Genomic DNA, 13,962 nt, shown 5'->3' with positions numbered 1-13,962 from the left:
ACTAACTGGATCCACCAGCAGGTATTATTTTTCTTATTTTTCCTATTGATACTAACACAGCATTCATACTGTTTCCTGCCATTCAAAAGGCAGAGGTAAGCGAGATAGTTACACAGGAAGGCAGTTTTCCTTCTGGTCAAAACGCCAGTCTGGCCAGATCTTCTAACTGTCAGATCTCTCTAAGCTGCTGTAACAGGTCTAGGGTAGTGGTCTCAGTCTGACCTACATACACAATCTCAACTTCTGGTTTGTACTGGACAAAGGTCTAAGAGGCCAATGTGTAACAGATCGTATGTGTCATGTATTGCATATCTCTATGTCCTTATGACACAAACATGCATTTATGTATGCACTATTATTCAAGTCTTCTCAGGAGGAAAGAGGCTATGAAGAGTGGTGACGGGCCCTGTGCCTGCGTGGTCTGGGCAGGAATTATGATCTACCCACCAACAGTGCCATTCTGCTTCTTGAGCTCCAGGCCTAAGCTCACCTGGTGGTGGTCCACAGTGAGGCGGGGTGGAGCCAGGTGGAGTCTGGGTACCAGGAACTTCATGACCATCAGGGTCCACGCACCAGCAGAAGCCAGTGCTGCCATGACACTGTAGGGGCAGGAAGTTGCCCTGCTCGTCACATTGGGGGATGTGGAACTGGGCCCCAGGGTAGGCATACTGGGCCTGGGCATGGCGCTGCTGTTGTTCACAGGGTGTCAGGCTTGAGGTGGAGTCTTCCAGGATCAAGGCAGAGGAAGACACAAAAGAGAAATAGAAGGCATCGCAACCCATCCACTTCATCAGCCCACAGCATGGCATGGAAAGGCGCTGGGATTTTGGAGCCCGAGATTCTTATTTTATAATACCTTGCCACTACTTATCTCATTTCTCTCCAGTTCTTCCAGTTCATCCTATAGGTCCCTAGCTGGCTCTAAGTGTAAAGCAGCCCAGCCCCTCCCTATTGTCATCTGGGGAAAATGAGGGGTAGCCGTGGCATCTGCCCAACATCCCAAGAGACTCTGGAGAAAACAAGCCAAAGCTCATTCATGCCCTGAGGCCCACAGGTTAAGTCTGAGAAGCTGCAAGCCAACGGCACTCACTAGACTGCACCAAGCTGGCCAAGCTCCTCTAACACGGTCGCCACGGGCTTAACCCTGGCTACCAGCACATATAGCTCTGTTTAATAAGCTTGATCTCAACACCTCATCCAAATTGCACTCATCAAGGTCAAGCAGATCACTAGGGCAGTTAACCAGAGCTGCTATGAGGTAGGACAATGGGTGGGTCATCTCCTGCAGGCCTCCAGAAATGTTACAAATCAGTGAACTATCAGTAAACTAGGCAGCAGGAGGTAACCGAGGAAAACAATCCAAAGCTTGGAAAATCCACCAAGCCTCCAGACCAGGCTAAATCAAGAGTGGGCTGTCATAGAAAAATATCCTTGAAGGAGCTAAGAGATTCATGTGCCTAATCTGGCCCTCTGAAACTTACCAGGTATGCACTGAAATCCATCCCCATAATATCCGGGTTGACAACGGCAGGAGAAGGAACCAGGAGTATTGTAGCAGGTAGCTGCAGGGTGACATCTGTTTTCTGAGCATTCATCTACATCTGCAGAGGTCAGAAACAGAAGAAAGAAGCAAAGAACACTATGACTTCACTCACACAATCTGTGCGACTGCATGGGCTTTGGGTATGTGGATCAACATCCAGTGAGGTGTCAGCTTCAGAAGACCTTTGAGCATGAGCAGAAAAATGCTGACACCTAAAGGTAAGCTTAATAGAAAGGAAGAAAAAAAATCAAGGAACATGTGAATTAACGCATTAGACTAAACATGTTCAGTGTAGAAATCAAATGGGTAGTCACTCACAGAAAAAAAACACATCCTACTGCATGTTTCATTGACAGTGAATTCAAGGAAGTTATTACCTTTGAAGTAACCTTTAGACTATAAGTCATTAACTTCCTTTCAGCAATGCTGCAATAAAGACAAATATATCCAACAATGGTTTTTTTTTTTCTTTCGTTGTTGGCACCATCTCCCTGTAACATTCGTCTATAGATGCAAAGGAGCCAGATGAGGCCCAAATATTTTTCAGCTAAGAAGTACATTCTGTCTTGCCTAATCAGAATCTTACTATCTAGAACCACACCCCCATTAACCAGGTATTTTCTTTACTTTCCACTTTTAGAAGAAATAAGAAAAAAATATTATCAAGGGTTTTGAAATAATACTTACAAAACGGAAATCTAAATTTGCCGGGCATATCAGTACAAACAATTCAGGCCCCTACACTCTCCACATGGCACCATGAGGATTAATTTTCACCATAGTATTTCTCAAAACTACAAAATCCTGACACTTCAAACAAAAGCCAACTTACATTCCTTTTATTTAATGAAATCCGCATATGCCGACAATAGCAAGTCACCCACCCCTCCCATCCCCAGCGGAAGAAAAGCAGCTCTGAGAATTGAATGGTTAAAACTAACGCCCAAGGGACAAGATAAGCTACCTTAAGAGACAGGAAGTCTTTCAGAGTAAAAGGAGGATAAACGAAGGATGTAGGTCCGATTAAGGCTTGGCTGAAAATAAAACAAAGCAGTAGTTCCATCCATAGTAATAACCAAAAGTTTCTTTAAAATGTGTGAATAGAAAAAAAAAATCCAAAATGTGGGATGGTGTGAGCAGTGTGAAACCTAGAAAATGAGAATGTGTTGCATCAATATGGTTCAGCCCGTGGTAGACACACATCGGCATGGGAAGACAGATATTTGAAGCCCTAAATTTGATGTGAATGGGTTGGGAACAGGGCTAGCTCCTCAACCAGGCTCCCATGACCCACATGGAACCTCTTCTAGAGTTACCTGCACCACCCTTTGTCCAGACCACACTGTCACTGGGTCATCCTCTAATAACTAATGTGCTTTCTCGAGTACCATTAAGTACACACAATGGGCATTAAGTGTAGGTGTTCTGTTCACTGGAGAGGAATCTCTAATGTTATAATTAGAAAGTAAGCATTCTGCTTATCTTCTGTCTCTGGGGAGTTTAGTCAGCATATATCAGTTCCTTGGAGTCCTCCCCCAAAAATTCTGAATACTCAATGCAACCCACAGAGTCCCAGGTGAGTGGTGGGCCTCCCTGGATACCATCATTTCACCTACAAAGGCAAGAAAGCAGATATCAATTCATCTGCAAGGGTAGAAACAAACCAGGTTGGCTCCTCAGTTACCCTGAAATCAACCAATGTTGTCACAATTATCCTTGAGCTTGGCTCTGCCTCTTCAACAGGACAACTCAAATGCCCAGCTGGGCAAAACTGGTGACCATCCAATACCTTGGACCTCGAAGAGGCTGTAAAACTGGCTGTAAAACTAAAGCTGTAAAAATTAACATCCAGCCAAATGCAGGAAATTAAAGCTATTCACAATACGCATGCTAAAAGTACTTCTAATGGTAACAGGAACCCCAAGCAATGACAGGAAGCAGGAATTCCTGAGACACAGGGCCTATTTCTGGAGCCCATGGAGCAGTTTCTTATTGTTATTTTTGAACTAAAGAGAGAGGGGATTCCCCAGAGCTACCAAATAAATCACTGATGTGCTCAGAACCTTCAGCCTAAGAATTCTGACTCAATCTGAAAGACCAGCCTTCCTCCCCACAGATACTGCTGGCATCATCAAAGATACTAAAGTTTTGGGTAGACAGAAACTATAAGAAATGACCAACAAGGAGGAGAAAGTCCCCAAAGAGACTGAAGATATCACAAGTGAGAAATTCCTGCCCCAAAGATTGAGACTCCCTGAATCGCAGTCCTGACTCCTCCTTGGAGGGCCTCTCACACCATGATAGAGACTAGAGTCCTGCCAGTTCCTCCGGGGCCTGGGCATGCACAGGACGTCAGATGTCAAGAGAGAAAACATGGAAAGACTTTCAGCCCCCTGGCAAGGGAGGAACTTTATTGTACCATTGGAGAAGGAGGCCACTGCTTATGCTTCGTCATTACTAGCAGGGGTCTGTAGGGACTGCTATAAAGACAAAAATGGTCAAGAAGTCGTAGAGCCCCTTTATCACTCAGGTAGCGAGAGGTAGCTTAATCTCAGTGCAATCCTCCACTCTATCATCTATTAAGCTGGTAAAGAACCTGTTTGGAAAATGTGTTAAAAATCCTTCGAGTTCATGCTTTCGTGCTTCAACATCCTTCTCACTGCCCCAGTACTGAGCAAAACCAGCAGGAACTGCTGGATGATAAACCTAACCCCTGGCCTCGAGTTCCCCCAGGCTCCCGCCCCTTCACCACTGCCCACTTGCCTTTGAGCCCAGCGAAATTTCCTGGCATCAATTAACCTCAAACCCATCCCAGATCCCAATAAAGGATTCAGCCCACAGGTCCCACTCTCTCTCTACTCCATAATCTGTTCAGTTGGGCACCCTGCTGATTGCACCCCTGTGTGGCATGTGGTGAACCCACTCCAGCCCTGTGAGTGTAATAAACTACTTCCTTTCAAGCTTCACCCTTGCCTTCTCCTATAACCACACTGATTTTACCATACCATACCCAACATCTACCTACATTCTTGGAACAGGAAACCTGGCCAGGCACATAATGGAGATTATGCTTTCGTTATCAAAGAAGAGAGAAGCTAGGCCAGGTGTAGTGGCTGATGCCTGTAATCCCAGCACTTTGGGAGGCTGAGGGGGGTAAACGGAGTTTGAGACCAGCCTGGGCAACATGATGAAACCCCATCTCTACAAGAGATACCAAAATTAGCTGGGCATGCTACTTGGGGGGCTGAGGTGGGAGGATCATTTGAGCCTGGAAGGTTGAGGCTGCAGTGAGCTGTAATCACACCATTGCCCTCCAGCCTGGGTGATAAAGTAAGACCCTGCCTAAAAAAATAAATAAATAAATAAAAATTTAAAAAAATAAGAAAAGACACCAGGAAACCCAAGAAAGAATAATGTCAGTATCTACCCTCAGGCCCCTGAGTAATGATGGCTCTGGGTAATGGGCCATCTGTAACCCAGCTTCTTCCACTCACACTTGCTCCTCCTGGGAAGGTCCCAACTCAAGACAATCTGCTTTTGCACCTGACCAAGTCACAACAGTCCAAAAGGACAAACATGTCTGAGAAATATCCAGCTCACACCGACACAAGTTTGAAATCACTCCAGATTGAGGGAAGCTGCAGAGGATTTAACTCTACTTGGATAAAAGCCTCCTGGCTAGTGACTCAGACCAGACTGAGAACCCAAATCCAAGTGCAGCCTCTCCAGGGAGCTGGGTTTTTAACAAACTGTGGCTGGAGAAAAACTCCCACACCCCCTTATTGTTAGTTTGATGGAGTAAAAGAGCATGTGCTTTAATAATGCATAGCTCCCACAAAATAGAGCCTCTATTCTGTGGTCACTGAGACAGATGTACACTATGGAATGCCTTTAAATATGCACACATACACATATATTTCTATATTTATTCTTCAAGTTACTTTCATGATTAGCCTAGCCTGATTTATACATGGGTCTTTAGGAAAATGACCATTCATTCTCTACTACTCCACAATCTGAAAGTTTAGAAGACAACTACAGGGTAAGTGGCTGTGGTAGGCAGCCTCTAAGATGGCCCCCAACAATCCCTACCTAGTGGTATTCATGGTCTTGTGTAATCCCCGCCCTTTCAGTAACTTGCTTTTTAATTAACAAAGCAATATTGAAGGGATGTCATTTTTGTGATTATGACTTCCATCTTGCTAGCAGACTTTCTCTGGCATTAATAAAGTAAGCTGTAGTGTTAGAGAGGCCCAAGTGGCAAGAAACTGAAGGCAGTCAACAACCAGCAAGGAACCAAGGCTTTCAATCCAACGGTTCTCAAAGAACTGAATCCCGCCCATAACCACGGGTGGATCTTTCCCCAGTTAAGCCTTCAGATGAGACCACAGACCCACCAGACACTTTGACTGTGGCCTTGTGAGAGATCCTAAAGCACAGGACCCAGCTGAGCCATTCCCAGGTCCCTCGACCACTGATATTAAATGTCTATTGCTTGAAGCTGCTACATTTTAGGGTAATTTATTATACAGCAATAGATAACCAATACCCGGGGGAAGCACCTGATGGGTTTGGCATATTTTTAGTTTGTAGGCTTTGGAAAGAATCCTAAAAGCAGAGAACCAGAAATAAAACAGGGACAATTGAAAATGACAAAAATAGAGGGGGCAAATTAAAAAATGACAATATTTAAATTCCCAATATGGAAAAGTAGTCAATTTCAGAGCCCTAACATGACCCCAGAAGGTAACCAAAGTCTTGCAGGACAAGTAGAAGAAAAAAGGAGGGAGAGAATCATTCTAGAAGTGATCAAAGCATGCAGCATTGAATCTAAATTAATATTTTGATTAACACTCATCATATCTAGACGTTAATTTCAACGTCTTTGCTTTAAACCAGAGAGCTAAGGAACTAAATATTTTAAAAGCACCATCTCTGCTGAACTGAGCAGCCAGATGTTTAAATAAATTCTACAGACAAGATTTTTCTCAGTGGATTCACATTTCTTAGAGCTGGTACTAGGGTTAAACCAAACAAATGATGTGTTCCACAAGAAGGAAAAGCATCATTCCCACTGTCAGGCTTTGGCACCTCACCCTGAACTCCATACCTGTAGAGGGTGTATCTATTATAGATATACTCAATGTTTTCTCACCAGTGTATCTATGACAGATGGAGCTCCTGGCTGGTTAACTGGGACAAACATCTCTGAATTACAAATCTACCTCATTCTAATTGGGAAATACTCTTTATCTAGAGCTAGGGGTGTTTATCCAAGAGGTCCATAGTCTTCTTACATTACTGGGCCTAATACCAAGACACACAGGAATCCCAACTGAGGGTTACCATCTGTATTAGTCAATTTCCTATTGTTTATAATAGAATATCAAACTGAGTAATTTCTAAAGGAAAGGAATTTATTTCTTATAGTTCTAAAGGCTGAGAAGTCTAAGGTCAAGGGTCAAAATCTGGTGACGGCCTTCCTGCTGGTGGGGACTCTCAGTAGAGGCCTGAGGTGGTGCAGGACATCACATGGTGAGGGGGCTGAGTGTGCTAACATGTTATTTTAGGCAAGTCCCTCTTCTTATCAAGCCTCTAGTTCCCTTCCCAAGATAACCCATTAATCCATTGATAAGGGCAGAGCTCTCATGATCCAATCCCCTTTTAAAGGCCCTACCTCTCAATACTGCCACAGTGGAATGTAAGTTTCAACATGAGTTTTGAAGAAGACAAATATTCAAGCCATAGCCTCAACTTTCAATACCACCACCAAAAATATCTATTTAGGGAAAAAAAAAGGGGGGGGCTGAACTGAGCCACAGCTTTGGGTTAGTTCAGCATAAATTGTTCAAGAAAACCATGCAGCAGAGCTTCTGTACAGCACAAGTGGAAAGAGTAAGAATGAGGCTCAGAAATCACCATGTGCACCTGCCCCATCCAGAGAGAAGTGGAGGGCTGAGCTGCTGTCACAGTGACCTTTGTTCTATCAGTGACACATGGCCTCAGCCTATCCTGCTGAAACCAAAGGGAAAAAGGAATGGGAGAAGGATGAGAATCAAACATCTGGTGAGGAGGAGGGAGGCCCATGCAATTTGGATCTGGTATAAAGCTCCCAGGAATTGCAAAGCTGTTCTTAGCACATCGGCTCAGTGGGCCTGGGTGGATGGAGGCAGATGCAGACAGCAACACCAGGAGCAGGGGAAAGTCTGCCTTTTAAGGTTCATGTTCCCCAGCAGGCCCTTTCCCATTCCAAACACTTTTCCCACCATTCTCTCATCCCCAGTGTGTCGTTTTACCCTAACTGTGTGCGTGTGACTCACAGGAAACTGAGTTTCAATCTGATCACATACCACAGGGTATGTTTGGAAAACCTTTTATGATTTAAGATTTATTGAATGATTTCTATTTTAAAGTACTCCTAATCCTAGTTTCATGGACATTTATACTCAGAGAGTTATGTCTAGCCTTTAAATAAGAACCTCACACGTTCTTTCTAAGTTAAATTCCAATGGCTAGCCTTGCAAATGGTTTGGTGCTTTTATAAAATACTGCATTAAGTCTTAAAGATAGACTTCTGGGAGAAAAGTTTTGATATGTGTGTCTTTTTATATGTGTGGAGTTCTTCTCTCTTTTGAAAGAGGAGAAAAATTAGAAATTATATATGTGTTTAGAGATTGCTTAAAATATCACTTAAAGCAGGAGAAGAGCACAACTACAAGTATTGAATTAAGCCATCAACCAAAGAGATTGAAAGGTGGAGACCGCCTAACAGGAAGGTATGCAACTTTCCCTAAATTCCTCCAGCCTGCGCTGGCTCCAAGGAACCAAGGTTAGAAGCTCCCGAGTGCTACAGGAACGTCTCTGCCAAGGAAGCCATATACGCTCGCCCATCTAGTCCAGAGGAAATCACCCTTGGCTCCCCTTTCTAACTCAAAGGATGCTTTTTTCTCACTATTTTGGCAGCCACAGGGCTGTTAGAGTCAAAGGAAGTCCTTTGTCTTTTCTAGGAGAGCTCCATCTATGTGGGGATGTGCATCCAAAGCAACTTTCCAGTCATTGAGGCTGACCCGCAGTTACTCACCAGTGCACTGGTGCCCATCGCCAGCATAACCAGGCAGGCAGGCACAGCTGAACATGCTGCCTCCATGGTGAACACACTGGGCCTGCCCAGCAGGAGCACAGGTATGACTGCCGTCCTCACAGGGGTTGGCAGGTGGGGTGATCACTGAAAAGAGAAGAAGACAAGGGCATCCAGAGTTTAGGCCTGCAAAGGGTGAGCCTCGCTCCTCACGGCATGATCCACAGACCAACAGCAACAGACCAGGGAATGCAGGTTCTCAGACCCTACCCAAGGTCCAGTGATTCAGAATCTGGATTTTAACAAGATTCCTAGATGGTTTGTATGCTATTAAAGTTTAAGTACTGGTATGAATTTGTGGTTAAAATACTAAGCACAAAAACCCATCACCTAAGCAGTCCTCAATTAAGTTTATAACACTCCAGAGCAATTGCTACACACACACACACACACACACACACACACCCAGTTTCTCCTATCACTTCTACCCTTATCTCACTGAATTAAAGAGTGCATTTTCTTTTTTCTTTTTTCTTTTTTTTGTTTTTTTTGTTTTTTGAGATGGAGTGTCACTCTTTTGCCAGGCTGGAGTACAGTGGCGTAATCTCGGCTCACTGCAACCTTCAACTCCCTGGTTCAAGTGATTCTCCTGCCTCAGCCTCCTGAGTAGCTGGGATTACAGGCGTGAGCCACCATGCCTGGCTAAAGAGTGCATTTTCTTTACTCTCATCCATCTTTATCAATGGGATGAATTGGGATAGTTCTTTTGATCCATTTTTAGGTCTGTAGTATTTTTTGGAAATATAGAAGGGATAATTTGTTACAGAAGGAGCTCTTTAGCCAGTCAAGTAGGACATGCATCAGTGAATTATAAATCCATCTCTTCTAATTTGAAGAATACTTTAGGCTCTATCTAAAGAGCTGGAGGTGTTTACTAGTGAGGTTCATCATCTTGTTACATGACTGGGCCAGAAATCCCAACTGAGGTGGGCATCCTTCAATAACTCAACACCAAAAATATCTATTTAGGGAAAAACAGTGAAAACAAACAGGGCTGAAACTGAGCCATAGCTTTGAGAGATTTTGGGTTTTTTTGTTTGTTTTTTTGAGACAGAGTCTCACTCTATTACCTAGGCTGGAATGCACTAGCATGCTGTCAGTTCACTGCAACCTCTGCCTCCTACGCTCAAGCAATCCTCCTGTCTCAGCCTCCTGAGTAGCTGGGACTACAGGCATGTGCCACCACACCTGGCTAATATTTTATATTGTTTGTAGAGATGGGGTTTTGCTATGTTGCCCAGGCTGGTCTCGAACTTCTGAACTCAAGAGATCCACCTGCCTCAGCCTTCCAAAGCGCTGGGATTACAGGCGTGAGCCACCACGTCCAGCCAGCTTTAGGTTATTTTGATGTAAACTGTCTTCTTAAGAAAACCATATAGCAGAGCCTCTGACTAGCAGAAGTCAAAACATTGACAGATTAAAGAGCAAGATTAAAGAGCACCATTTTGGCCACACAGGAAAATGATTTTGGAACTCACAGACGCAAGTATGCCGGTCATCTGCAAATTCATAACCACTCCGGCACTCACACCTGTAGCTTCCAGGCAAGTTGATACATACAGAGTTGGGGCCACAGCGATGAAAGCCAGTTGCACATTCATTTTCATCTAAGAAGAAATGAGAAGAGAAAAATTGTGCTTAATTCAAGCATCCCAGAAGTGGAGGGTCTAAAAACTCAATGTTTTCTCATCAGTATGATGCTTCAATGGGACAAATGGTTGGCAGATGTAGAATTTTTAAAAATCAGATATGAATGCATGTTGCAGATAATCAGAAATAGTAAAAATTTCATGCCATTCAATAAACACCACAGGAAGATAAATTTTTAAGTGAATATTCTAAGAATTCTTTAACTGTTTTAAAAAGAATGGATACTTGGAAGAAAACCAACAATATTTTTTAATATCAAGAAATTTCTACCGTTGCCTTTTAGGGGTATAAGACACACAATATCTGTCTAAAATTTAAAGAAAATCAGAAAATGTACTTTTTAGTAAGTCTAAGAACTACTTATTACAAGCTCAAAATTACAAAACTTAAAACATCCAGGAATTGCAACAGATGTTTTCTTTTCACAGCCCCAGTGCAAAATCCACTCCACTCCAAACCATCTTTTCAAACCTAAACAGCTATGCTTTAATTTTTAAATAACTATATTCAGATTAACAGCTGCTAAAATCATTGACAATGGAGGTTGTAAAGGTGACAGATACTTGTCTTCTACAGACATAATGCTGGGGAGGGCAGAGGACAAACAAGGGCTACAAGAAGGAGACACGAGAACATGGCTCTTACCCACACAGTTCCGTCCATCTCCCTGGTACCCAGATGCGCACTCACAGGTGTAATCTACACCTGTCCCTGGATGGCACCGTGCTGTTGTGTCACATATGTGGCTCCCATCATAGCAAGGATTCACCGGAGTGGGGTCTGAATCCTCTGCATGAGTAGAGGGGAAATAAAAGCACAATCTGGCTATTGGTAAGAGAATGTCACAGATGGAGATAGAGGAGTCCTCGGAACTGACTGCATGTCTGTGTTTTGTGACACATCTGGAGACCTTACTAAATTATCCATATCTGAAGCTAGGGTGGATTTTCTGCACTGCAGTTTTAAACTCCAGCATGGCTTCCTATTGCCTACCCTACAGACAACTAGTACCTTTACCTGCTTTCAGTAAGTTTGCATCCAGAGAATAAAAATGCCCAACACATCTGTTTAAAAGTGCTTTTGCTCCATTATTTCCTGTGATTCTTGGGATAATTCTATGTGGTGAGTTGTTGTCCCCATTATGTGTAATTTTCACAGATAAGGAAATCGAGTGAGACATGGGAAAAATTGCCCAAGCTCACAAAGTCAGGAAGTGGCACAGCAAAGACTCAGACTACAACTTCCTGGTTCTAAATCTGTTGATCTCTTAGTAAAATTCCCAATTTTTATGGGTAAATCCAATTAATTTAAAAAATCTTGCTTTTTAAAGATTCCTAAGGCTAAACAGGATTGACTTTCCCAGTATTTACTCTTCAGGAGTAGCCTTACCAAGGATCCATCTACTCACTAGGTAGCGATTACTTAACGACTGAAACCTTCCCTAGAGAAATCTATTTTGGTTGAGCATGGTGGCTCATGCCTGTAATCCCAGCACTTTGGGAGGCTGAGGTAGGAGGATAGTTTGAAGCCAGGAGTTCAAGACTAGCCTGGGCAATATGCCAAGACCTTATCTCAAAGAAAGAAAGAAAAGAAAAGAGAAAGAAAAGAAAGAAATTTAGCTGAGCATGGTGGCCCATGCTTGTAGTCCCAGCTACTCCAGAGGGTGAAGCAGGAGGATGACTTGAGCCCAGGAGCTTAAGCTTGCAGTGAGCCATGATTGTGCCACTGCACTCCAGCCTAGGTGACAGAACAGGACCATGTCTTAAAAAATATATATTTATTTCTACATAATAGTCAATGCTCATTGAGCATTTATGTGTGAGACACCGTTCTAAACAGATAGGAGGATGCCTGATCACATCCTTCTAACTACATGGTGAGGAAAATACTATTTCCACTTCTGCTGCATCAGAGAGAGACCAAATAACCTGCCCAGGGTTACACAGTCAGAAGAGGTGGATGGAGCTGGAATAAAAGTCTAGCAGTCTGGTTCCATAGCTCATGCTTTCCACTGCTTTGCTGCAACCCTCACTGAAGGAACTTCATGAAGTTATCTAGTCTAAGCCAATGGCACAGAGGTATTGGAAGGAGTGTCAGATGCTCAGGTAGAATGAATCTATCAACTCTGGCACTTCTGTGTACTTCTGAGTCTGCCATGTAAAATGGAAATAGGAATATGTACATCTGCCAATCTTGTTAAAGAAAATTAAGAAAACCCAACAGAACATATTTGAAAGGCAATTCCCCATTGGCAGGTCTAACCAGTTTCTACTGACTGCACTCCTTCTGCCTTCTCAGTGGGGCCACTGTTCATCATTATTTGAGGTTCTAGCTCAATTTCAGCCCCTAGAATTAACTCTAATCTTAGACTCAAAAGATTTCCAGAGCCCCAGCTAAGCCTGTCAGGTTCTACATTGAGCCATCTCTGCTACGAAGGGGGCTCCATCTAAGTTGTAATAACTCAGGCTTCTGCCTCATACTTCTGTGCCTGAAGCCCTGTCTTGATAGCCAGCTTAGCATCCTCTGAGTCCCATCCTGCTCGCCAGTTCTCACTACCCACAGACACCAGCATCATGGCATCTGTAGGCAGACACTGGCAGTACCACCCATTTTACCACCTCCTCCTGGATTCTCTATCATTTCACTCTTTCTGACCCATGTCTCCCACCCCACTTTGTACAGAATCTTCTATTAAAATGGAGAAATAACAACAGGAGAGAATCAGGTTCTTGTCTTATACTGAGCCTTCAATGAGGACATGACCCTGTTGTTCTCCATTGTAACAGATGCTGACACAGGAACCTGGTCTATACTCCCAAGTTAACTCGGCAACCACAACCCCACTGCTATGGGGGGAGACTTGCCCAAAGTGACTCCTAATCTAGATCCCAAGTGCTGACTGCTGCAGCTGACCTCATAGACTGGACTCACTCCCAAGTCCTTCAGGGTGTCTGGCATTCTCCCCAGTGCCTGCCCTACTGCCCATGTTACGGCTCTTCCAGTGCCCTCTCTTAGCCTGCTGTGAGCTGGGATGCCTTGGCTGAGACAGCCTTGTTTTCTGGTAAACTCTTTCCATCCCACTTTATAAGAAACACTACAGTGTGTTCTTGTAGTGGAATATTCCCGTATTATTGATTCCCGTATTATTGGCTGAAAATAAGGAGGGCTATGGGTTTATCTTCAGTTCACCACAATGTTGTTGGCTACAGTAACAGAATCTTTGCCAAAACAAAGGACGACTAAATAATTCCAGCACTTTTTAAACCTGATGAACTATGTCAGCATAAGCCTAGCTCCCTGAAGCATGCAGACATCCTTGGGAGTCCGTTCATCTGGATCTCTTGGCTGACAGGAAGGAGGCACCGCACTGGGGTTGTGGTTGCCAAGTTAACTTGAGCCTAGACCAGGTTCCTGAGTCAGTCCTCAATAGGTTATAACTAAGGACAAGGTCATGTCCTCATCCATTAGGACCCAATGTAAGACAAGAACGTGATCATCCCCCATCATTCTTTCTCCATTTTAGGAAGATTCTGTACAAAATGCCTGGCATACCCCACCAAAGCAGGAAGTAAATCGTCAACATGTTTTGATTTATAAATACTAATGCTTAGCCTTCTTATTCAGTACTTTC

The 13,962-nt window shown here is 43.6% G+C and overlaps 1 protein-coding gene across 1 annotated transcript in view; it reads right to left on the bottom strand.

Moving 5' to 3' along the window:
• NID2 (nidogen 2) overlaps nucleotides 1-13,962 on the bottom strand; it is a 63,258-nt gene that overhangs the window by 13,777 nt on the left and 35,519 nt on the right. Inside the window, exons 10-14 of the mRNA XM_055289364.2 lie at nucleotides 10,977-11,120; nucleotides 10,160-10,288; nucleotides 8,625-8,768; nucleotides 1,482-1,601; nucleotides 491-724 (exon numbers count right to left, since the gene is read on the bottom strand). Of these exons, the coding sequence (XP_055145339.1) occupies nucleotides 491-724; nucleotides 1,482-1,601; nucleotides 8,625-8,768; nucleotides 10,160-10,288; nucleotides 10,977-11,120 (771 nt within the window). The remainder of the gene's footprint in view (nucleotides 1-490; nucleotides 725-1,481; nucleotides 1,602-8,624; nucleotides 8,769-10,159; nucleotides 10,289-10,976; nucleotides 11,121-13,962) is intronic.

This window comes from Symphalangus syndactylus, chromosome 8, assembly GCF_028878055.3.
Source record: "Symphalangus syndactylus isolate Jambi chromosome 8, NHGRI_mSymSyn1-v2.1_pri, whole genome shotgun sequence".
Classification (NCBI taxonomy): domain Eukaryota; kingdom Metazoa; phylum Chordata; class Mammalia; order Primates; family Hylobatidae; genus Symphalangus; species Symphalangus syndactylus.
This window is presented reverse-complemented; position numbering and strand designations above follow the sequence as displayed.